This window comes from Clinocottus analis, unplaced genomic scaffold, assembly GCF_023055335.1.
Source record: "Clinocottus analis isolate CAN_PGR_092001 unplaced genomic scaffold, fCliAna1.0.p SCAF_8, whole genome shotgun sequence".
Classification (NCBI taxonomy): domain Eukaryota; kingdom Metazoa; phylum Chordata; class Actinopteri; order Perciformes; family Cottidae; genus Clinocottus; species Clinocottus analis.
Window position 1 is genome coordinate 5,102,491 of NW_027176240.1, and position 25,152 is coordinate 5,127,642.

At 42.6% G+C, this 25,152-nt stretch overlaps 1 protein-coding gene across 3 annotated transcripts in view; it reads right to left on the minus strand.

The window, feature by feature from the left end:
• The window catches only part of camkmt (calmodulin-lysine N-methyltransferase), a 112,727-nt gene that overhangs the window by 19,853 nt on the left and 67,722 nt on the right, over nt 1-25,152 (minus strand). For 2 of the 3 annotated variants that reach the window (XM_068567785.1, XM_068567786.1), the window contains exons 7-12: nt 23,528-23,591; nt 19,666-19,732; nt 17,514-17,588; nt 10,457-10,520; nt 8,378-8,509; nt 777-1,675 (exon numbers count right to left, since the gene is read on the minus strand). In XM_068567785.1, the coding sequence (XP_068423886.1) occupies nt 1,577-1,675; nt 8,378-8,509; nt 10,457-10,520; nt 17,514-17,588; nt 19,666-19,732; nt 23,528-23,591 (501 nt within the window). In that variant the 3' untranslated portion in view covers nt 777-1,576. Of the gene's footprint in view, nt 1-776; nt 1,676-8,377; nt 8,510-10,456; nt 10,521-17,513; nt 17,589-19,665; nt 19,733-23,527; nt 23,592-25,152 lie in introns of those variants that run through there. The other variant, XR_011077079.1, reaches the window with a different exon arrangement.

Consider the following 25,152-nt stretch of genomic DNA (forward strand, 5'->3'; position numbering starts at 1 on the left):
CAACGCAACATTACATATTAATATGGGCTTTGCATACATTCAAAAGTGAATGCAGCCCTTCATAGACCCGTGAAGCATGAACTTTGACGATGTGGCCACAGAGCCAGTGGACATTGGCACACCAGCTAGACTGGCAGCAGATTGTCTGCACCACGAGGACATTCGGGGTAAGAGACCATTGATATGTCTGTATTACACTAAACAAGAACAGAAAAAGGAGGAGAGAAAAAAGGTGAAAAGAAATCCTGCTCTGTGCAGCATTTCATGCATCTTTTAATCTGGTCCACAGCATTGGGGTCAGTAGTCAATAAATGTGAGTAGCAGGAGTCATGATACCTTATGTGCATGTATTCTCTCTGTCGGTCTCTCTTCAGACACACACTTCCTGAAGGTGGGTTCGGATTAAGAGCGTTTAGCAGCTGCCATAGGATCTGAGTGTTTGAGGAGCAGGAGTTTGAGTTGATGTTGGTGGAATTGTTAGATCTGATGCACAATTCTAACTAACCGTAACACCAACAGAGCTGTGTAAAATGAATTTACAACGGGATATAGTGTGGACTGCTTTTATCCGCGGCGATGTTGCCGCGTACTACGCTAACTGTAGCTCCGGGGCAGCAACAAACTGCCTCAATATGTTAATGTACTATTGTAAGAAATGCACAAAAGAAGTTCTTAATACTGACCTCTGACTGGGATGAATGAGTCGCATTAGAAGAAATTAAAGCGGGGGAAGAAGGGAACAAAGAGAAATGAAAGAAACACAAAGGAAACCGTGAGCCGCTCCACAGTCTGTGATGGTTAATGAATTAGAGCTGGCCTCCATGCTGGGGCCAGAAACACAGTAGCATAGGTTAATACTGACAGGTTAAAGAGGGCAAACTGACACTTACAGTAGGACTGACGGAGGAAATGTCGATGTAACTGACTAAACAACTGACTGGCATGTTGGCTGGAATAATGACTGGATTACTGGCTAATTACCATAATAGGTAATTGAATAGACTGGTTACTTTCCTGGCCCCGGCCAGACGACTGTTTGGCAATGTGGTTCTTGGATTGGTACTTTTCTTGGATGGCTGATTAACTGCAGGGATGAGGCAGACTGATTTAAGGGCTGACTGGCCGAGTGGCTATTGTGGAGTAGGGCCGTAGTTATTTGGCATATGGCGGACGGTTAAAACTAACTAGGATGGAATATATCCGCCTCTCCTTTTCCTTCCTCCTAAGCCACAGTCAGCGTGTCATCCACTGCTTTGGACTTGAGCTAGTTCTTTAACACTTCAAACTGAAAAAAACATGCATGCTCGAATATTTTCTCCAAGCCATGCATCATCTGATAATAAATCCTCCCAGTGATCACCGTTATCTATATGAAAAATGCCTCAAACGTGACCACAATTATTTTTGCTCTTTGTGGTATTGGGACCAACGGAACCCTACTGTATGGAAACAGCTCTTTTAAATGTATTGCTTCCTCTTCACTTAGATGACATGACTGTGTAGCATCATTCAAGCTGAAATAGCCAAAGGTATGTGGAGTGGTAGCGTGTAGAGCTGAGGGCTCACTGGTTTGGGTTTACAGAGTGTGGCTGACAGGTTGAGGTCCTTTGGTCAGGGTGATGAGGAGAGGGTAGTGGATGTTCTCATCGTAGGCGTCTTTTCCCTCCGTCAGCATCTGAGAAACACACAACATGGAGAGCATTAGCGAGGCCCATAACATCTGCAGTGAATATTTGTCCAATATTTCATATTTTTTCGAATTTCATTCATGCTTATAATACTTCAGGCTGTCCTGGTTGCCCGTGGATTGAAGACGCCGACCATGTATCATCTGTTTGAGTAATTGGTGGCATATGTAACCCCTCAACTCCTGCCACTTTTCTGCTGTCACGGTATCAAAATTAATTCTATAAATGTATTACTTTCAGTCTATCTAATTTCTCTAATTTCCTTCTTCTCCTCTGTGAACCTGTCATTTAAAAACCCTGTCAATCATAATCATGCTCGCCACCTGAAAGATCAGGTCAAGATAATTAGTGGTAGCATTATGTTGTAGAGCTCATAAACTAGATAATATTGAATAAGATGTGCTGCTCATCAGCTGAAAAAACTACTCTAACAATTGAAATGAAATATTACCACTAGCAGTTTGTATGCCTTACTTTAGTTAAATTGCTGATACATGTTCTTTAAATCAATTAATTAACTAATTGTTCCAGCTGAAGTCTGCATAGTCCTGCACACACAAGTGCGTGCACACACACATCACACAACTTTGTACGATGCCCATGTGCCCTTTTAAGCAGACTTAGCAGTTTGGGCATGCACCTGCTAATTAGCTCGCCCAGCGTCTGGCCAAATGATCAGAGACTTATGAAAGTGAGTTTAGTGGGTCTGCTCATGTGAGTGTGTGTGTGTGTGTGTGTGTGTGTGTGATTGTCTGTGTGTGTGTGGTGAGACCCGGATAGGGCAGAACTGTGTGAAAAGTTTTTTTTCACAACAAACAGAAACTCAAACTGACCCCATGTTCACTCCCGTCAGCAGCATGTAAGTAACATGCAAGTGACAGTCCAGCCAACTCAAACCTACTTAACTCAGACGCTGACTTTGTACTCCTTTAGTAACCAATAGGACATTTTTTTGTGTCAATCATGAAAATCAAGTCGCAGGTCACAAGGATTCTTATTACATTTTTTCATCAAAATATGCAGATCTGCTAAAACTCTTCTACTCCTCAATTAAAGTGACTGAAACTACAATCCCTAGAGATGTCTCGCTTTATTCAGCTGAATTAGACACACGCGTTGAAAAGACAGTTAAAACACAGTTATAAATGCATGTAATCTGCAGTGTGGTGTGTGGTGTGTGTGTGTCTGTGCAGGTAGCGTGCAGTGATGGGGAAGTTCAAGAGGGGAACAGGCCTGTGGACTTCGGGTAGCTGTTAGGAAGTGTTCAGGCTGACATTAGCACTGCATGATTAAACACAATCTCCTATTCATTTCAATGAGACCACTGCATTCCCACAGCAGGGGCGCCAACACAGACAACGGCAAAACGTCAAGTCAAGTCTCATTTACAGAGCACAGGTGTTGATCCAAGTGCTTTAAAGGGTTTTAAAATATTTAAATATGGCATATATATATATATATTACATTAGGGAATACATATGAAAATAATTAAAACAAATAGATAAATAACAATAATGCACAAAATAAAAAAAGAATGACATCCCACAAAAAAGTTGAGGCTCGCTCAACATTCCAGGTCGACCTTTTATTTACACTTAATTATTGATTATCCATATGAATGTACACATACGATTTAAGTTGCTCCCTCACATACAACCAGTCCTCCCAGTGAGACGCCTTCACCGATACAGCGCCTTTTTTTTCCTTCAAATTTCTCCCCTTTCCTGCTGAATATGAACAAACTGCTCATGTCTGCCTTACATCGCCCCCAATAACCCAACCCCACCCCTCACCAGTGCCCCTTCATGTGCGTTATCTTCCTGTGGCCGTCCCTCCAGGCACCGGCCGGTGGTTGAACCTCTGACCCCCAGAGAGAGAAAGAGAGAGAGAGAGAGAGAGAGCGAGAGGCAGAGAGAGCAGACAATTCAGGGGTGGTTGGGCGTGGAGGGGCAGCTGCCTGCCCCCTGTGCTAAGCCCGGTAAGGGGACCACAGCCAGCATTCACATTCAAATTCTACCAGGCGGAAGGAGCAAGGAAGCGATAGATGGAGGGTTGGAGCGGGAGGGAGGGGGGGCCTTAACACGGTGAGGGCTAAGAGCTTGCAGAGGTGAAAAGTTTAACAAGCAAAGCTGTTCCTCCTGATCGCAGGCTGCCTAATCAGCTTCATGGGTGGCTGGCTAAATCGGCTCTCAACGCGACCCCCCACCCCACCAACCTTTTCTCTTTTTAATTTTTTTTTCTTCCCTTCCCTAGGTCATTTATTGTATTGCCACTTTCGCCCCAGCTTCTGTCTCCCTCTCTCGCAGCTCTCATTTTGCCTCTCTATTTCTCTGCCCACTTCTTTTTTTTCTTTTCTCGATTATTCTCGCCCTGCTCGTGCAGACCGGAGAGAAAGTGAACACGCTGGAAATAGAGAGAGAGGAGGGGGCTTTCGAGACAAGGGAGGGATGGATGAACCGGATGTCTGGGGGTCTCTCTCGCTGCAGGATTAGGAAACAGAGAATGAGGGATTGGGTGGATGGAGAGACGAGTAGAAGAAGGGATAGAAGGACAGGCTTCAATAAATAGAGAAGTGGGTCGTGATGTAGGAAATGGGAAGATAGAGGGGAGCAGAGGGTGGGAGAGTGAAGAAGGGTGAAGGAAGATATAGGAGGGGAGGGAGGGAGGAAGGAAGGAGGTGGCCGGGCAGCTGAGGGGGAAGAGAGGAAAAGAAGAAAAGAGGGAAACGGAACGAAAGAGGCAGGGAAATGAGTGTGAGTGCATGGACACAGTGGGGATACTATTTATGCATGTGAGAGAGACGGGGGAGGTACACGTGTGTGTGTCTGTGTGTGTGTGTGTGTGTCTGTGTGAGAAATTAAAATTCATGACTCTCTCTTCACAACCATTTGAGTAACAAGATTAAGATGGCGGGTTAGAAAATAGCGCTGGCATTATCAGGCTGCTTGCAGTCCCTCCAGCTGCTTGCCTCTCTATTCCACAACAGTGGGGATAAGAGGATAACGCGCTAGCCCTGTCTGCCTGTCCCAGCACACACACACATACACACAAACACACACACACACACACAGACGCACACTCTCTCTACCGCTGCACATCGGGCCTGCCTGCCTGCTGTCTGCAGCTCTTCGAGTGTGTTTGTGTCACAGGGTGAAAGTGTGTCTATGTTTGGAGAGTAGTGAGCTGGGGTCTAGAGACGGTTTGTAAAGAACTGCTAAAACACTCCCTGCTCTCTCCCTCTCATCCCCCCCCCACACACTCACAAACCCGCACAAAGCAAACATTAAGATAGGCAGCATATTCCAAGCTAAATCAAATGTGACACAAATCTAGCACAGCGAGGGACACACAGACACACACAGCCACCGCGGGAGCTCGTGATTAGAGCCCATGAAAAGAAGTAAACTCGGACTCGTTTGGAAACTCAACCAGTGACAGGATATCGTTGCACGGCTGTGTGAATATTTTAAACAAGTTTGGAGTGGACCACAAGCTTGAGCCGGAAATCGTGATTGTCATTTTGCTGCTTTTCAGTGGTATTGTATCAAGACGTTGTCCGTGCTAATGATCCAATATGCACTAGAAATTTAGCGAAATCTAGCTAATTTACGCCGGTTATAGCAGATAATGTCGCTCCGACTGATGGAGGACAACCGTGTGGAGAAGCTTTAACATCAGAGCATTTATTTATTCAACAACATTGATATCTTGATATCAATTCAACCATATCTGTTACAAATATTTGAACTACACTATGCAGTGGCCTATAAACTAATGCTCTGTCTGTGCTTATTTATTTAGTGGTATGTTGAAGTTCGGTACAGCACTGTTTCACAAGTTCAAAATAATAGATGTGCCAGCTCAATTCTTTTTGATCATTTCCTCATGAACATAACAAATTAGACGAATCAAATGACATGAACAGCACATTTTACACAGTGACTGACGCAAGGACTAAAAGTTAATTGTGTGTAATACGAAACTAATGTTTTCCTATGAATTAGATATAATTTCATATCTTAATTGTCAGTATGAAAAAATGTACTTTTCAATCCATGTTTCCTGAAAAGTTCTGGACCTGCTTTTGAAAGAGACTTTTTTTAAATTTAATTTTTTAAAGCTATCACACACACACACGCACACGCACGCACACACACACTAGACAATCCATAGTGTGTGTTCCACTGCCAGTTCTGATATGCATTTTCCTTGTGTTCTGGTCCACCAACTGAAAGTAAATATAGTAAAGAAAGATATAGAAGAAAGCTAATCTGTAGTGCAAATGAGTAGCAGCTGCTAATTTAGCTTTATGTGTGTGTGTGTGTGTGTGTGTGTGTGTGTGTGTGTGTGTGTGTGTGTGTGTGTATGTTGGTAGTGTATGTTTCACTGTGATATCATCATGTGGTGTGTGTTTGTGTGTAATGTCTAGCCAATATGCTGTCTGAGTGATGTCTGGTCTGTGCGGGATTGTGATATAGCTTGTTTCTTAGCTGTGTGTGGCTGTGTGTGTGCGTGTGTGTGTGTGTAGAATGGTCAGTCAGGCACATACAAGCACACACACACAGAAAGCCACACAGGGGTTGTTCAGAGTGTTCATCAGAAGATAAGCAGAGGAGACTTAATCACCTTCTGATGTGAGGGGGGCACTTCAACTTGTCCTCATATCCACACGCAGCACCTGACCCCACTGTGTGTGTGTGTGTGTGTGTGTGTGTGTGTGCGCCGTTTGTGTCAGGCAGATGGAAGTGTGCATTTCACGTGTGAGCCTAATGGTCTGACACTCCCCTTGGATGCCGCAGAAGAGAAAGAAACACCGGCATAATTTCACAGTGTTTTATTTCATTATTTCTACATCTCACAGCATTTCCACTCTGAATTTCACTGCTCACATTCTTTTGTTAAGCAACTCTCATCACTAAAACTGATCTGAGTGGCAATTTTACCAAGCGGTTGAGGTGCTGAACCACTAGAATTATTCAATAGCGGTATTCTGCGGCCTTGAAGCCAAATCAATTCTCTTTGCAGCTTTTTCAAACAAAGTTGTGTTTCTTTTAAATTTCAGGCAATGGCAGCATCCACTCTAATCTCACCGACGCTACTTCTTTCTTTCGTCCCTCTTACCTTCTTTTTTTTCTCTCAGTTACCCCTTTCTTCCTTCCTTCGGAGTCAGTTTTGAATGTTTTCAAGAATTTAGTGTCCTTTACTGAAACAACGTCCCACTTCAACTGAGGCCAAAACCACCGACTAGAAGACATTTTATCTGGAGCCATTCCTCTTCAGTTGTATGTGCTTATTTCCAGATCTTCATCCATTTAAAAAAAATAAAAAATCATTTGTGTTTTTCTGTCTGAAGAGATTTTCTCTCATATATATATATATATATATATATATATATATATATATATATATATATATATATATATATATCCCCTTGTCTGAAATATTTCAACCAAAACCACAACCTTTGCCTGACTAAACTAACTAAACTAAATGCTTTTATCGGCCTCAACGTAACCAAAACATTGCAATTGTTTATTCTCTCGAGGGAGAAAAAACAATTGACATGCGTTGTAGTATATTCACAATGAACACTTTCCTTCTTATGTTGAGGAAAATGTAACCTGGTTGGCTTTACGTTTCCAACAAAATGTCTTTGCTAAATGAGTAATACATTAACATCTTAACTTTTTAAGGGACAGGGTTTGCAAAAACTGGTGTCAGACTGTCCAGATGGTGCAGAATACCCCGATCAGTACGTGTTTGATATGGACTTGATCGTGATCGCGTCTTGTAGCAGCAGATACCCCCGACCCGCTCACTGCAGGAAGGGGTCGATTGTGACTTGACCTCAGCCTGCTTTAAACCCGCCTTCAACCTGTAACTGTGTGCTCACCCTAAATGTGGTTTGAAAGGGTCCAGAGTCCCTTAGATATCAAATGTGTGCGCAATTGTGATGTTAAAATCAAGTGGAGGGCTAATAGTCAAGAGAGAGAAGGAGAGCAGTGAGGTTTTTCTCTGCTGAAGCTCAAGCCACTTTAACAGGCACTTTAATGGCCAGTCTGTCCAATTGTCCCACCGGTGTAGGTGAGCGTGTGTGCACCAATTTAGCCCACTCCTTGCTGTCCTGTTCTTCAGTAGCTGTGTATGTAATGGAGTTAACAGCTGGACTCCACTTCTTTAAACACTGCCTACTTGTGTGCTTTCTGTCACTTCTCTTTGTCACTGTCCGCTCTCCTTTCCTCTCTCTCCCCTCGTCCTCCTCACTGTGTCAAGTTAAGGCCGCTTGTTTTAGCTTCGGCGTGTCTCAGGAAGTGTCCCGAAGCATCAAGCCGCCGGCTAACACCGTCAACCATGTAAAAAATTATACGGACGCAGTCCTCGTGCGGTCACCCTTAGGCGTCTGAACAACTGTTGTGAAGCTCCGCAGCGATATATAAGGAGCAAATGAGAGGGTTCATCTGTGTCAATTAACCACCATGAATAACTACATTTTGCTTTGGACTCCATGTTGTTCCCATGACTTATCATACTAACAGTACTTATAGTCAATTACATGAGCACCTTGCCTGCAGACTTTGACAGCGTCAGTTTTGATTATGACTCTCAAAAGTTTTTTTTTTTTTTATTTGGATACGGTGCTTTTGGCGTCATGCTGAGAGTCTTTCTATATTCTTGTGCGAGCGTCTTACCTTCAAGTGAACATCCCAGACCTGAGCGTCGTACTGCTGGTGTTGAGAGGCACAGAGTCCGGCCTGCTGGGCCAGTTGACAAAACAGTCTCAGAGTTTCACCTCGCAGTGGAGCGAACACCAACGCCATGCCCTGGATAGAGAATGAGAGGATGGTCAGTGCTTTTTGGAGTTGGATGGTGAACATCGCGGCAAAGAGTACTTCACAACTCATTTCTCATAAGATGGGTTATTTAGCTTGACAAACACACACAGGTAGTTGCATGTATGTCTCTCTTTCCTTTGATTATTAGGTAAATATTAACAAAGCTCCACTAACCCGACCAACCGTGCAAATGTGAACACACGCGTGTCGGTCTGACTCGTCCTCTCATGCGAGGTGTACAAGTGTTTGTGTCTGTGTGTGCGCAGAGGAAGACGGAGGGACGGTTCGTATGTGCACATTCATCACAGACAAATACTAAGAGGATTACCAACAGGTTCAAAGTTTCTTTGAAATCCGTCAGCTTTCAGTTGTTTTTTTCATGTTGATCGTGTTTATTATTGTTTTAAATAAATGGACCAAAGAGGCACGGTCATGCAAACACACACACATACAGGATCACGCTCGACAGATGATTTTTCATCTGTATATCCAGTTGCATCCTCCCCCTCTCCCGCTCCTCCCTCTGTCTGTCTAAACACATAGCGAAAAAGCAAACAAACAACTCCTCCCAGCGCTAATCAGCTGATTAAGGGGATCCAGCCCACCGGATGGACCACCTTTGTCAGAAACAACAAATTAGTGCCATTAGATAGGAGAATTAATTGCTTTGTTAATTGCTTAATCAGCTTAGCAAATTATTAAATATTTGGCAAAGCTGGTTGTGGCAAGCGACAGTCTGATGGCCGACACTCAAATCATATTAGCCCCTGAATTATCTCCACTGGATTAAAGAGAGAGAGACATGAAGAGAGACTTAACACACAGATGTACAACAATGGCCAGATGTCATGTCTGTCATTCGACAACAGCAGCTTCTGCGTTCAACTGCGACCGAGACACATATTCACGTTGTAGGTTGTGCTGCAGATGTCGCAGCGGGAAATGTCATCTGAGGGAACGCGTGTCACTGCTGGCAACAACCCAGACATAATATTAATCATATAATCCTTTTGTCTTTCGAGTTACCTCTGTCGCTTATGAAAAAAACTGGAATTTGAAGGGTTAGTTAACCTTTTTTTTTGTAAAGACATTTTCTCACTTACCAAATGTGTGAATCAAACCAAGTGGACAGTTTTGTGTGCCCGGGTTTTATTATCTGTTGCTGAGTTTTCTGCAGAAAAAGGTCCTGAGGAAAACAGTTTAAATTGGGGGTCTGTTTTCTGGTTGCTGTTTAATTTAGTTCCATTGTTTATATTTTGGGTGAACTGACACTTTAGAGACTTGCTGCTGATCTGCAAACCACATTATAACCTGCATGCTTTTGTTTCGCCATCTGTAACAAACTAAAAGAGTCTTCTAAACGAAGAGAAATGCATCTTCCTCCATTTCTCTCAGCCTCATTCTGCATCTCTCCTCACTCCTTATTCACACCTTTTCCATTCCTCTCCCTCCTCCTCTCCTTCCTCATCCCTTCCTGTGTCCTCTCCTCCTCCTCCACTTTCTTCTTCCTCATATCTCCTTCCCTCCAGTCCTGTTTTCACCTCTTTTTCATAAACAGATATTCTGGCCTCTGTACTTAAAACGCTCCCCCCTCCTCCCTCAGATGAATAGAAACCTCAACCCGATCTCTTCCAGCCGTTTGCTTTCTTTCCCCCATGTGCTTTGGCTGTCACAGCGTGGGGTCTTATCGCGAGGCCAAAAGGGAGAAGTTGCCTCAGATTTATGATTAAGGGAAGGCAGGGGGAGAGAGAGACGGAGATCAGAGTGATGCATTCAAGTTGCTCATAATAAGCATTAAAGCATTACATGATATTAATCCTGTCAGACTATTAATGTGTTCAGGGTTATAAATGAGAATGAGTGGGGCGGTGATTTAGAGGGAAGGGATCAGTATTTATGTATAGTCGACACACACACACACACGCACACACTTACGTTGGGTCGCAGTAATCTCCTTATAGCATCAACCAGGCTGGCTCTGTACTGGTCGAGAAACAAACTGGGAGGGAGAGGGAGAGACGGGTTAGAATGGATTCCTACGATAGCAGCTCCAGATAAAGCAGCAGGCTATTTATTTTCTTTTGTTCACAAATAAATCCTCCAACAGGAAGAAGGGAAAAACAATTTGCATGAGTAAGATGCTCTTCCTTTTTTGTTTACGTTTGAGTTTCCATGTGTATTGGCCTCAGTCTGTATTGGAGGCATTGGGAGGAATGCAGAACATCAGAAAAATCCAGCGGGCACAGATACCATCGCCTCCAGTAAACATGCGTGTGCGTGTGTGTGTGTGTGTGTGTGTGTGCGTGTGTGTGTACGCGCAGACAGACACACACACACACACACACACACACACACACACACACACACACTATTACGGGGCTCTTCAAAGTAGCGCAAAATCACCTTGAATTTGTGGAATTAATACCTGCAGTGTGCACTCTGAAGTTTATAGCAAGATATGAGTAGAAAAACAACAAAGGAAAAATAAATCAGAAATGAATGAGTAATTAACTCTATTGTTCACTAAACACAAGTGTACTGTAACATGCATGTGTCTATGGGAGAGACTGCGCACATGTGAATTAGAGCACTCGTTCTTGCATGTTTGTTTTTTTCCCCCACAATATGTGCAACTTCACAAACAAAATGATTAGCACCACCAACGATTCATTTTAAGACGACGAACATTTCTGAGAATTTCAGTGGACAGGAAAGAAATGAGTTATATACTGACAAACAGCTCCTTGTAGCATGTTCAAACCATGATATAAATATTGTAAACACACACACACACACACACACACACACACACACACACCGACTCCAATCATTCTAAACAAAGTAACACCTGTCTCTATTTCCACAAAAGACAGATTCCAATCCATTACGCAAGTAAGTCGAGCGGTGTGTGTTTGTGTGTGTACCTATTATCACAGATGAGAGTGGAGTAATTTGACTAAAGTGGAACAATACAGTGCAGATTTGACATAATCCCTCACATCCGTCCAACTGGCCGGCGGAGTGACAATCTGGACGTAACTTTCCAAATCGTGGCCTCTGACCTGTCCTCGCACACAATCCCCTGATCCCGGTGAGGAATGAGAGGTGCACGTCATAGAGCCTCCTCTCTGCATCTCTGCCTACATCGACACAAAAGACAGGACTTTACCAACACAAGCTCTCACCCGAACCAGGATGTGAGCGCGTCTGTGTGGAGTTTGTTTTTCTTCCGAGGTGAGACAAAAGGTGCAGAGTTTATTTGACTTGAAAGGTGAGAGGTTTGTGTTTGGTTTATTTTGCCACCGATATGAGTTCACGGGGAAAAGTGAGTGGTGAGAAAAATAGGAAGTGAGCTAAGTTGGGTGGAGGCAACAGCTGAAACACACACGCACACACACTGAGAGGGCAGGGGAAGGACAACATGTCATTAAGGGGGCAAACAAAAAAAAAGGCACAATCATTGCTGATAAAAAGTTTTCCTTTCAAGACATCTACAACTACTGCCACTACAACACTGTGACATGACCAATCCAGCCACAAATGCTACATAAAGTAATCTCAACATTCAGAAAGAAGCTAAAAGATTACTATTACAATGGCAACAATTCGTAATATGAACAAAAACGAGGCAAAAAAATGCTATGGAATATGGAAAACATGGTACAAATACCCAAAACATTTGTAAAATTCATCCATCAAAAGGACAAGACAATAAAGAGTGGAATATGGAAAATGATTTCAGAGGTAAAAAGTAAAGAAAACCACCAGTGCTATAAAGGCAACACAGCTGAATGCATCGCCAAGCCTCTCTGCGGAAAAACCGTCTGTACGTCAATACGGAAAGAAGTTTGCCCACTTGTATTGTTTTAAACCGTGTTTAACGGCGATCAGCTAACGGCTAACAGGTCTAACAAATACACACACCTGACGGCATTGCAGGAGATCAGGAGTCAAAGTTATTCTGTGCCTTTTTATTGGGCATCACACACATTGTCGAACCTTGAAGGCGCGTGAGACGTTGTAGATATCTGTATTGATCAAAATGAGAATGTCTGTTATGTGAGGCGTGTCAGTAAAAAACACATCTGATACACAAACAGTCTTTAACTTTATTAACTTAATTAACTTTTCTGGCCTCTCTTCACTTTAGACATATAATAAAATGGAGACAAAGCAAAGTGCTTGTGGGGCTTTGCCACTCAGAGGAGTGTCTCTTAGTCTATTACGCCGTTTGGTTGGGAGTCACAGGTAGTCAAATTGAGTTGCGTTCCCCTTAAAAGTTGCTTTTAAAGCCCACAGACTGTCAGAGACCTATTGTCTCAAACTGACCCGACCCCGACGCAGAACAGCCTGCAGACTGCAGTCAAAAGTTCCTGGAGGTCAAAGGTAACACAACGGCCTTGAGAGGGTGTGTGTGTGTGTGTGTAAGGGCGTTGTTGCTATATTTGTATGCTTGCACACATGTGAACATACAGGATGTCGACAAGAGGTGCGTGTGAGTCCATGGAAACACATGACATCATCTATTAAGCATTCTTTAGGTGGAAATTCAATGGATAATATGCAAGTTTTTTGCTTTTGTCAAAATCAACTCTGAATTTTTATGCCCAAATTCCCCCTGAATGTCCAAATTTGAAATGACAAACTTGCCACTATTAGTAAGTAAAAGGCCTTTCAGTGAGATTCAATTTTTTTGTAAATTTTGTTGACGTGTATTTTTTCTCTCCTGATTATTTAATCCCAGTTCATCCTGGAAACTCGTACTACTTGTTATGTCATGTGGGAAAACAAGAATAAGCCATTTAAGATTGGTGTAGCAACCTTATGACCATGTAAACTAAAAGAACAGAACAACACACACACACACCCACACACACACAACCACCCACCCACACACTGCAGTGTATGAAGCTATATCCTCTTAAAAACTCAGTTAATACCAAACTATCATGCAGCTCAACACTGGTTTCACTTTTTCATCCTATTAAGCAGTACACAAGGCTGTGTGTGTGTGTGTGTGTGTGTGTGTGTGTGTGTGTGTGTGTGTGTGTAGTTTAAGGTCATTCTTAGAAAGTGACTTACACTTTTCTTGGCAAAGGCATTAAGTGTGGCTCTAAGAACAACTTTGTTGAAGTGTTAAAAAGGCTGGACACCTCTTGTTTTTGCTCCTATTAACTGAAACTGAATCTAAAATAAATTAACAAAAAAATATGTGAATTCTAAATGTCTATTACTGTTCAACACCAGAATTGTAGTTACAACCTGAATGAGATCTGAGGAAAATAAATATTATAATCATCTCAATTTGGAGTCGGTATGTAGAACAAGTTTAGCAAAAACGAAAAGGGCTGACACTGTTTCATTCAAGTGTCAGAAAATTAAAAACCAAACAAAGTGCTGCTACAGAAGATGCCTAAATTAGTAAAATAAAACGAAAAAAAAAGAAGGCAATTCTGAGGAAAATCATATAATGGAAACAGATAAAAGACAATTATGGTTCTTAGAGGGAGACAGAAGTCGTCTGTGAATAACAGGGAAAAAACAAGAAATGCATTAAATCATGCCTTAATCAAAATTATAATAATTTAAATGACTTGATGCAATAATTTGTTTGACAGTATAATGTTGACTTAATTTGTATCAGCAATGTGATATTGACTTCCAGAATCTCAACGCATTAACCTTGACTTAAGATCTTCCAGAATTGACATATCCTGATCCATCATGCAGATGAAAGTAAAGAATGTCAAAAAGCCTGAAAGAGGGTGAGGATGTTTTTGCATAATGAATTAAACATAATGACCTGTTTCTTGATCATGACCTGCAAGCAGCACCCGCTTTAAAGACCGCCTCAATGTCCCCACACATGCAACAGACTGCCATTATTTACATATTTCTGACCAGCCCAGGCTGGCATTATAGTGCTAAGTCATCACAGGAAGATTTACAGCAGTGATGTTGTGTGTGTTTGTCTGAGGAGAACAGTTCCAGCTAACTGACAGTCGGCTCTTAAATTAAACACAAAAAAGGTGTCCATCAAAAGTGCACGTGTGGATTTATGCAAATGACATAGATACAGTGCAAAAAATAGATCAAATGCACACACGCACAAACTAACACACACATAAACAGGGCTTTATCTCAGAGCCCACACATGGACAGCTTTTGGAGAAAGCAGACATGCCAACATCCCAGCCAAGGATCCTCTGCCACACACATGCACACTGCAGGAATCCCTCCCTCTGCCTAAGTCTCTCTCACACACACACACATATACACACACATGGAGGCACACAACACTCACTACTGTTTGTCTTTCTGTCTGAATCGCTTAGATTTCGACTGTCACGACTTCTCAATTTATTCGTTGAATTTTCATAAAATTCAACTCTCATTTAATATTCTAGAGTCAAGGAATATGCCAAGATTGTTGCTTTAAAGGTTTCACTGCTAGACACAAGGAGTTCCCTTACGTGTGCATTCTCAGGGTGTGCGTAGTGGAGGTTTCAGGTTTCAGGTTTCCACAAATTAAAGTTGAAGACTGGCTCATGCAACTGAGATTGAAACTTTTCTCACTCAGCAGATTCATGTGACAAAAGACCCTCAGGCTGTGCACCGTGGAGGTCAAACTTCCAAGTGGAATAACAACAAGCTTCACTGGTGTTGCCTTTCTTTGATTTCTCTTTTAGCCACATTCTCTTGATCTTCTACTTGTTTCTTTTTTTCCTTCTCCATCTTCTTTCTAGCATCCTTCACTGCTCCACTGTGCATTCAACCACTCCTTTCTGTGGGTGAATGTGTCTTAATCTCTAATTGCAAAGGTAAAGGAAGAGAGCGGAAAGAACAAGAAGTGTTTTTCAAGAGCACAATTAAATATTTACAGAAAGTGGGTGACTTTCTGTACCACTCAAGACTCAAAAGTTTTGCATAATACTCTTCAAGGATAAGCAGGATATTCAAAGAAGTTAGCCGGTAATGGACTGCTGACACACAATGTTCCACCAAACTCTTCTCCTTTCCATGCCCCTTTTCTTCTCTTCTGCACCCCTCGCTGCTCAGCGGTGGTTCAGCTGCTACCGGTGGGAGCTATAATTAATCGGAGTGGAAGCCGCGTTGTTGACCTTTTCGCAGGTGATCATCGCCACGATGCGTCCAGTAATCGGTCAGCCATCACTCTTCAACCATCGCCACTGCAATTATCACACTGTCAGTCACTCACGAACACGCGCAAGAGAAGACGGCACGGCAGAGAAAAAGGCAGAGAAAAAGGCATCTCGCGGCACACCCACCGCTCAGACCCGTGACTAAAGCGTGCATCTGCTGAGAAGAACTTGCAATATAAAAAAAAATTCACATGCAATTTACTCTGTTCTGCTTCTGTCTCTCGCACACACATGTGCATACACACTCGTCCGCTGTAAAATATCCTCTATTAGCTGCCGGCTCTCTTTCTCTCTCTGGGTGCTGTACCTGACTATTACCTGTAATGACCGTGACATTACAATAATGATAACGGTGTTTGCTAATGCTGCACTTAGCACACATGCACACACTTGTACAGATACACACACACTGTACACAAGTTACATTTGTTCAGTGTTTGTGAAGCTGGGAAATAGTCAAGTACTTTCACTTCAACCAACAGCATGTCTATCTTCTCATTGTGTGTATGTGTGTCCGTGTGCAGGCGTGGTGGTAAATGCATGTAAATGTTAAGCATCTCACGGTGGATCTATCACTGGTACTTCACCACTGCAGATTTAGTTTGAACTGCCTCAGTGAGCTCCACCAGGAAGTAGGCTAAGGTTCCTCAAAGTGTTGCTTTCATTGTCCGACAATATCAGGAAAGGTCAGCGGCTCTCCTCTCCCGCTAAAACACTCACACATAGTCCCTCTTTATGATCTGCGTATACTCCGCCCACGCCTGCACCCCCTCTGGCCCACCTATCTGTCTGCTGATTTTAAGGTCTGCTGCATGTGTCACCCGTCTGAAAGTTTCTACATCGCTGCCCACATGAGCATTGGAGTACCCCCAGCAGGACCCCAAAATGCACTGACTCGCACTTGTGTTGGTCGAGGCCGGTTGGTTGGCACGACACTTCAGTCTTTCTTTAAATGCTACTAATTACATTTTTGGGAAATCCTAACATACTCCATTATTTTACCTCTTTCTGTCTAATAGATACTACAGGTGTGTACCGACTGGGACCAGGATGCAGTAAATGCAATGAGCAAGGTGTACTTACCCTTTTATTTACCATTACAGACCTGTGTGCATGTGTGTGTGTGTGTTTGTGTAAACAAGTCAAGGTATCCCAATCCATCCGCTTCAACTGATTTGCTACAAAGAAAAGTAGGAAATCACAGAGCAATGCAAACTCTCAATTGCTTTCACATCATCATTCTTTCCATTTTTCATGTTTTTTTTCTCCAAGGATGTCACTGTGTAGGGTACACTACAAATCATGATGCAGTTTACCTCACACGGTACAATTGAGCGATAAAAAGATGTTATTCTCAATTGGCCACAAGATCTACATTTCAATGAACGATAGGCTAATTGTTATGTTTATGTTGCCTTATCTCTCCATTTCCATCTCCATTTCTACTCCTCCCTCCATCCGCCCTCAACTCTTTCTTTATCTTACTATGTCTCCTTCCTTGTCAAGGCGCAATTATTTGCAATTTGCCTAAGTCATCCATTTGCTGGGACACCAAGCATGAAAACGAGGCAATTTGGTGTAAAATGGAGGCAGACGGGCATCTGAGCATGTATGTATGCGTGTGTGTGTGTGTGTGTGTGTGTGTGGACACGGCAGGGGAAGGTCCAGGCGCTAGTGGGGGGCCATGCAAGAACTGTCACACTAAAGTGAAAATGAATGCCATGAACGCACACACTAAGATAAGATTTTGAGAGAGAGAGAGCGAGAGCGAGAGAGAGAGAGAGAGAGAGAGCGTGTGTGTGTGTGTGTCTGCTTGCATGTGAACCTACCAGTCTGCACACATGACAATGTCAAAGTGACCCTCGAGTGCTGAAATATCGGACTCAGAGTCCCATCTCACCACCCTGTAAGCACACACATAAAACAGAAACCAAAGTTTAGTATGTGCGGACCGAAGAGAGCCGGTGTTCATGAAACTGCACAGCGAGCAAAGAGCAGTTTGTCTTTGACCGCTTCTTTTCCCTCTCCTCAACACTTTGCGATCCCTGACACCCACTGTTCTTCTGCTTCAGTAGAGATTTGGAGAAAGTGTCAGGGAGGGACGACATGTCATCTGTGAGGTAAAGAGAAGGAGCTTCTGACATGACACTTGACACTTATACCATGTGAACACACACACAGACACACAAACAGAGACACACACAGAACATACGTGTTGCTTTTCAACATCTACACTTTCCTCATGTTTCTAATCTCATTTACGATATAAATATAATGGTTAAGAATGCTATAAGCTAACAACTGCTTCGCACATTACTAAACACAGTACAAAAATAAATAGGAGCATGACATTTACAATTTAAATTTACAATAGAATATAATAACATTACATTAAAATACAGTGCACAGACAAACAGATAATAGTACTTTAGACAAGTGAAATGTTAGTGTGACGTGAATGTCTACTTAAATATGTGGTATGAAGGGACTGAACAACATATACAACCCTATATACACGATCAATACTAAACAACATATACAACCCTATATACACGATCAATTAAACAAACAATTAGGTATATTGTTATATAAGATGGGATATGCTATTGAGAAATTGGTCGAACCAATAAACAAAAGAGCTTTTGCTTTCTTTTCTCTCAAGCGCTGACATGTTGTGTTACTTCTATTTCAGTTTTTGCTCAATAAATATTACATTTTACCAGTTCGGCAGTCAAATTCTTGCCATTTGCCCAGGAAGTGGTGCTTTCTACGTCGTGTTGATGGCAGAACGGGTTGCCAGGTTTGTTTGTGTCCACCACTCTCAATAGCCAGATGGTTGTTTGTAATTCATTCATGTCCTTCTCAGTTACTGGTCACTCGCTGTGCTCGGACAAACTGCCACTTCCTGTTCAGTGATAAACAGTATTGAAGTTTGCTTTTTTGTAGTAGAGTAAAGTGGTTTTCTTTGGATATAATTTATTGGATTGTTCCAGATAGTGTAAGGGTGGTGCTGCACTATCACCAGCGTCCTCCTCCATCTCTTTTTCCACACCATTTTCCTTCTCTCTCTCAGACTGTTAGGCAGAGTGGGGGATTATTAATTAGACATTATTAACACCCAGTAAACAAAACATTAGGCCCTGCTAGGAACACAATCTCAATTCACGGCAGGAGGTCCCTATGTGCGCACACTCATTCGCATGCATGTGCGTACACCGTCGCACAACACGCCCCTCCCTCTCCCTCCCCTTGTCCAATCGCATCGTGCCCTTCGCCCTCTCTTGCGGCGCGGCAATGACAGCAGGCATAATCTGAAACGAAAACAATCAAAGTAATGTAGCCTAATTATACCTTTACTTTCTCACTCCCTTGTCCACTGATGTAAATATGCTCAGAAGGGAGAAACGAAGAGGGAGAGAGAACGAGGAAGGAGGTAGGGGGGCAAAGCAGTCAGTCAATGATAAAATACCTTTTTTGAGGCCGCGACAACAATTAAATACGTTTTAGCCCGGCCTTGCATGTTAGGAATGTGTGTGTGTGGGTGCAGGAAGTGGAAAGTCCTCTCAATGGTTTCCTCGATCTCCATCAGAGGAAATCATTTTGTTCGGATGCGCATGAATGTACACAAATACACACACTTACTCATACGGAGAGACATTATACATGAAGAATAGATATTACAGAATGAGCTTGATCTTTTGTTGTTCCAAAACTAAAGGCGTTAATAAGAAAACAATTATAAAATGGACGATTTTTTAAAAGATAAAAATATGGTGTTATTGTCTTTTAATTCAGTGATTCATACAATACAATTGTATAAAAGTATAAAGATGTGTTGGTCCAAAACAACACAACAGGAATTCCCCATATCAGCCACTGAGGTCAAACACTGTAGTGGACATGACTTGATTAGATGTAGATATCTAACAACGAAAACAAAAACATTTTAGGAAAGATAAAGAGCCAAGGAAATAGTCTCACCTGGCAGATACCTGTGTTGACCCAAACTTTCCAGCTTGCCTGTTTCTTTCGGCCAGCCCTCGAACATCTGACGCACATTGGTTAAGGATTCATCAAAGACTCACTCATTACATTCTTAACTGTATCGTAAGGCTCGGGTATCTCATATAAAATTAATGTTGATCTCTATTTACATACAGTAGAAAAGATCTTTACAGTAGATTCAAATAAATTGTTAAAAAAAAATACTAAATCCTTGCAAATGGGCCTGAGTGGCCTTCATTCAAAAATGAAACCACCAAAATTTGAGGATGTCCATCTCTGAAACGTAGATTATATACATGTCTACAACATGTTGTCCATCTCACTACGAGAAGCATGCACACCAGAGACTCCCGCCGGTCGAGCAGGATAACTTATGGATAACTTGAATGAGGATAAAATAAATAAATTGTGCTGCTCTTCGAGGCTTTCCACAAATCGATCAAATTCCGATAATGAAATGAGGCATTTCGGGGGCGTAATTGATCCACCATTTTCACTGCCACGCAGATCCTACTACGCAACCACAATCCTTTTTTCTGGAACACACATGGAGCATGCACTCATCCGTCACCTCAAATCACAGGCAAACAGACAGAGCAGGACAGCTGGTAAAGATATTTATGGATTTTTTGACGGTCCACCTGCCATGATGCGTGTAGCCGGCAAACTGTTGGCTGTGGTAAGTTGGCGGTGTAACTCTCGATTGAGCGGAAGAACCACAGATGCTCTGTGCTCTAGTTTTCATTTAGCGTAAAGGGAGGCGCTATGCTAAGGGCACGCCATGCCTCAACGAGCTAAAGAAATCCCAAAACACTAAAGTTTAACGCTCTCACTCCACAATTAAATATTATAACGTCTTTCCACATGTATTTAGCAATTATCTTCTCACTTTCTTTAGTCTGACTTAAGGGTTTTTGGAGCGTGCCATGTTGAATAAGACAGGTTTTTGTTAAGAAAAAACATAGTAGACACCCACATTGAGCCAGCATGAGTGAGCAGAGATGATCTCTATGGATGGGGAGCCAGCCTGCAGAAGCAGATCACAGCAGCCTCTCGCAGGATCAATGGGAAAGCTTTTAACCACAGATTCACAAACTCACACTGTCCCTCTCGCACACAAAGGCAGGGCGATTGATGTCAAGTTGTCTAGTAATATACTGGCTTGTGGAGTTGCAAAGCAATTCAATTAGGATCTCCTTGTCTTAAAGCCTGCAAAGAGCCGAGGCAAATCCAATTGACAAAGACAGAGAGCGAGAGAGCAGGAACGCGTGATAAATTGATAGATGGATTGATATCTGGAGAGCTGATCCAAAACCAAAGAGGCCTCCCAGTCACACTAGAATATGTAGGTTACTACACATTTATATACAGGTGCTCATACACAAGCATAAGCACACGACACTCACACTGGACACCTGTGCATCAGTGTGTTATGCATAGGGATGACAAGGTGAAGAGCAGAGCAGCTTACAGTAATCTCATCACCAGCACACCACTGGGGGAGAGGTCAGCGCATGCACGAACACACACCAAGAAATAAAGAGGAAAGAGTGAAAGAGAGAGAGAGAGTGATTTGAGTACTACTGAACATTAAAGTGGAAGAATATTTGCTCCCATCACTTGAAGTAGACATGCATCAATCATCCTTAATGGAACATTTCAATTGATTTTCAACATGAGTATTCAAGGTCAGCAGAGTGTCTCCTCTCCATGGTCTGTGTGTGTGTGTGTGTGTGTGTGTGTGTGTGTGTGTGTGTGTGTGTGTTTCTGCAATAGAAATGAGGTCAACAACTTTTAAGGAAGGGAGAATTCTATTGCCTGCATATATCAAAATGTCGTCTATTCACAACTTCTCCTCCCGTTTATCTTCTCATCTATTTCACTGAGTAAAACTGAGCCATATCACAACCCACTATCTCTTTCTATTGTAACAATGGTAACACAATCAGGGCATGTAAGACAAACAGTGGCCATTAGCACAAGGCTAAGACCAACAGCTTCCTCAGCGGGAGGAAATGGCACAGAGTGTCCGCAGTATGGGACAATTTCACTGAGCCCAGAACAGATTATTCTCTCTCTCTCTCTCTCTCTCTCTCTCCCTCTCTCTCTCTCCCTCTCTCTCTCCCTCTCCCTCTCTCTCTCTCTCTCTCCCTCCCTCTCTCTGATCCATACTTGCTATGATTTCACTTACAATTCTCTCAATGTATTTGTTCTGTGAAACAAAGCAGTCGGTCAATGGCGTATTGTTTGTGTGCCCAAGTGTGTTTGTGTGTATGTTTTACAGGCTCCATAATGCTATTGTTTGGGTCGTATTGTGATCAGTGGAGGACATTGTAGCCAGATGAGAAAGAGATTTTGTAAGCACAGCTAAATATGGAAGTGCCATGTCGGTCAATAGGGAAGAAATGCGTATTTATATTTCCTGCTTCTATAAAACGTCTGTAACGAGTCTTAAGATATCGGGTGAATAAAGCAAGAAGCGGGGCGGATGGGAGAAAAAGGATAACAATGATGAAAGAAGAAACGGAAAGAAAGAGAGAAAAAACAAAGGCTAAAGAGGGGATTGGACAAGCAGAGGTGTAAAATGGGTATGAAAGAGGAGCAAGATGGTTTGTACGCTGACAGAGTTGATCAATAACCCATTCAAAGAACAAATGTTGACACAAAAAAAATAAAAATCTCACCTAAAGATTTGTCCCAAAAACTTAATTATAGGCCTAAACCTTAACCACACAAAACATTTCAAACAAACCTTGATTGTTCCTGATTTTAAAACGCTCATCAAGCCCTAACCCTAGCCTTAGCGTTGGATTAGATGAAGTCTCAAACAAAATCTGACAGGATGGCAATTACTGTGCTCTTAACATGGCATTGTGGGCAGCTAGGATTGGTAGATGCCATGTTGAGCGCGAGTGCCGGGTATTTGTCACTGTGGGTGCCCCATCTGCTGCTCTTGCCTAAAGATAAAAGAGGTGGATGGCTATTCTTCCTTCACTCCAACCCGATCTCGGATTTCAAGGCAGAAAAACCAAGGTTACAAGCACACAGCTCTACTTTTTGTTTATGCTAGTGCCTAAAAGAGACACTATCCACAAAGCAACCGAAAAAATAGAATCACAAAAGAAATCATTTCAAGCATGGAAGAGTTTAAAATACAATAATAATGGCTTAGATTGCGAGACGTTCAATAGAAGATATCAGCTGGCACAATGATTTATGACTGATGAAGCACTGCTGTTACAACTTCTAAAGGTTGCAATTCTGTTTTGTTGTATACACACAAACAGTTGCCTGATCATTAGGTACACCGAGCAAAAAACCTAAAGGTTTAATAGTCCTGCAATAAATCTAACCACCGTCGATGTTGAAATGTTTCGTTTTTGTTGACGCTGGAAGATGTCGTTTGTGGCATTTGAGTGTATTTTACAGACTCAAAAAGTAATTCATGTTTTCACATGTGAAATCTCACACTGCACATGTAAAGATGATCTATTTCATGTGCTTGAATCTGTGATTTCACATATTACATTTAATGTTTCTGTCAATCACATGTTAAATCCTGTTACACATGTTATATTGGATGTGACATTGTTGTAATTTAGATCATATTAATGTACCATCTTACATGTCTAAGAGTCTTATGCCTATAAAATTGCATGTGATTGTTATGCATATGGCCAGAAAGACACCACATAGTCTAACTGAAACCCTGATAAAAAAAAAAAAAGTTTTCACATAAATAAATTCATATGAATGCATATAAATAAGTGTGAGCCGGAGGAATGAGTTAGCAAAAGAGGGAGGGACAAAAAGAGGCGAGACGACGATGAAAGGATACTCTGAATGGACTTCTCGTTCCCATCTGATAGCAGAACTTCCCTCACGTCAGCACAAATGGCAACCTGAGAGACAGAGAGACAGAGAAATGACACAACACAGAACAAAAGAACAAAACCAAAAGCACCCTTGGATGAAGCAAACATCTGAACACACACACACACTCAGACACACAATAATGACATAACCATATCTACAAAGCTTCACTCTTGGCAGCCCAGCCCGCCGCACTCTCTCTCTCTCTCTCTATTGCTCCCTCTCCTCTCTGCCATTTCCCTCTCTATCTTCACCCCATTTTTATGTCTGCATTATTTTAATCATTCAATCAAATCAGTCAATACTTTTATCATTGTGGCTAGCGGTGGGGGCTGCTATCTTGCTATCACTCTGTTCAGTAATTGCATTGTGACAGGGGATGATGGCAAGCGCAGAGCCTTTTCATTTGACGCTGGGTGTTTATCGGGCCGAGCCATCACTCCGTTCGCCGCTGTCACTCTGCACTCGGCTCGCCGGGCCTGCCTGATGCCCTTCATATAACTTTGCGGCGCAGACTGTGAGAGACGAAGAAAAAGAGAGGGAGAGGGAGCGAGACGGGGGAATGGATAGAAAGCTTTGTGCTCCGCTGTGTGAGGGAGATATAGATAGAGAGGTGTGTGCTTTACTATAACCTCATCATTTCACATTCTCTTTTCTTTGCAGATGCCTTTTTTTATATCAGAAAGTGTGTGTCAGGCTGTCAATTTCTGTGAAGGAGGGTGTGTGTGTGTGTGTGTGTGTGTGTGTGTGTGTGTGTGTGTGTGTGTGTGTGTGTGTGCCCATGGGTGAGTGTAAGTGCAAGTAGCTATTGTGTCGGTATGCACAAATCCTGTATGGCTGATTCAATGTAATCTTGACTCGTATGGCATATGGAAAATACATGATGTAGCACATCAAGTGGATGAACATTTCTAAACAGAACACATACACACACACACATACACACACACACACACACACACACACACTAAGGCCCTGCAGGGTGTGTGAGGGGGTCACTGAATGCTGTGTGTCTCACCATCTGCTCAAATGGAGGAAGGGACCTCCAGGCTGAACCCGAGCATCGAGCTGAAAGATCGGGAGCCGAACGCTGCAACAACCCTCCACTATACATACATGCAGAGTCAGGCTCTGTCAAATGCCCACTAACATCTCGATCGAAACTAATGTTATCAAAATGTCAAACCCTGTCTGCCGCCGTGAAGTATGTAATCTGATAGCAAGCCCAAAAGCATCCATTAGCGGATTCATCATTGAAACTCAAACCGTGGTGTTTCAGAGTGATTATCACCTGGCCGTGCATTTAAGAAAGGGGGGTGAATGAATGACAAAGAGCCGTGTGGAAGGGAGGGAAGATATTCAACAACTGCAGGAATAATTAATGAAGTCGCACATCAGAGAAAAAAAGTTGAATGTGGTGTCAGTGACGGATGACGGAGGGATGAAGAGAAAGAGAGGTGTGAAGGAAGGATTCCATCTCAAGCCACCAATGTCAAAACATGGTGTATTGACTGCCAAGAGATAAAACCAGGCTCACACACACTCTCTCACACTCTCTCTCACACACACGCACACACACACACACACACC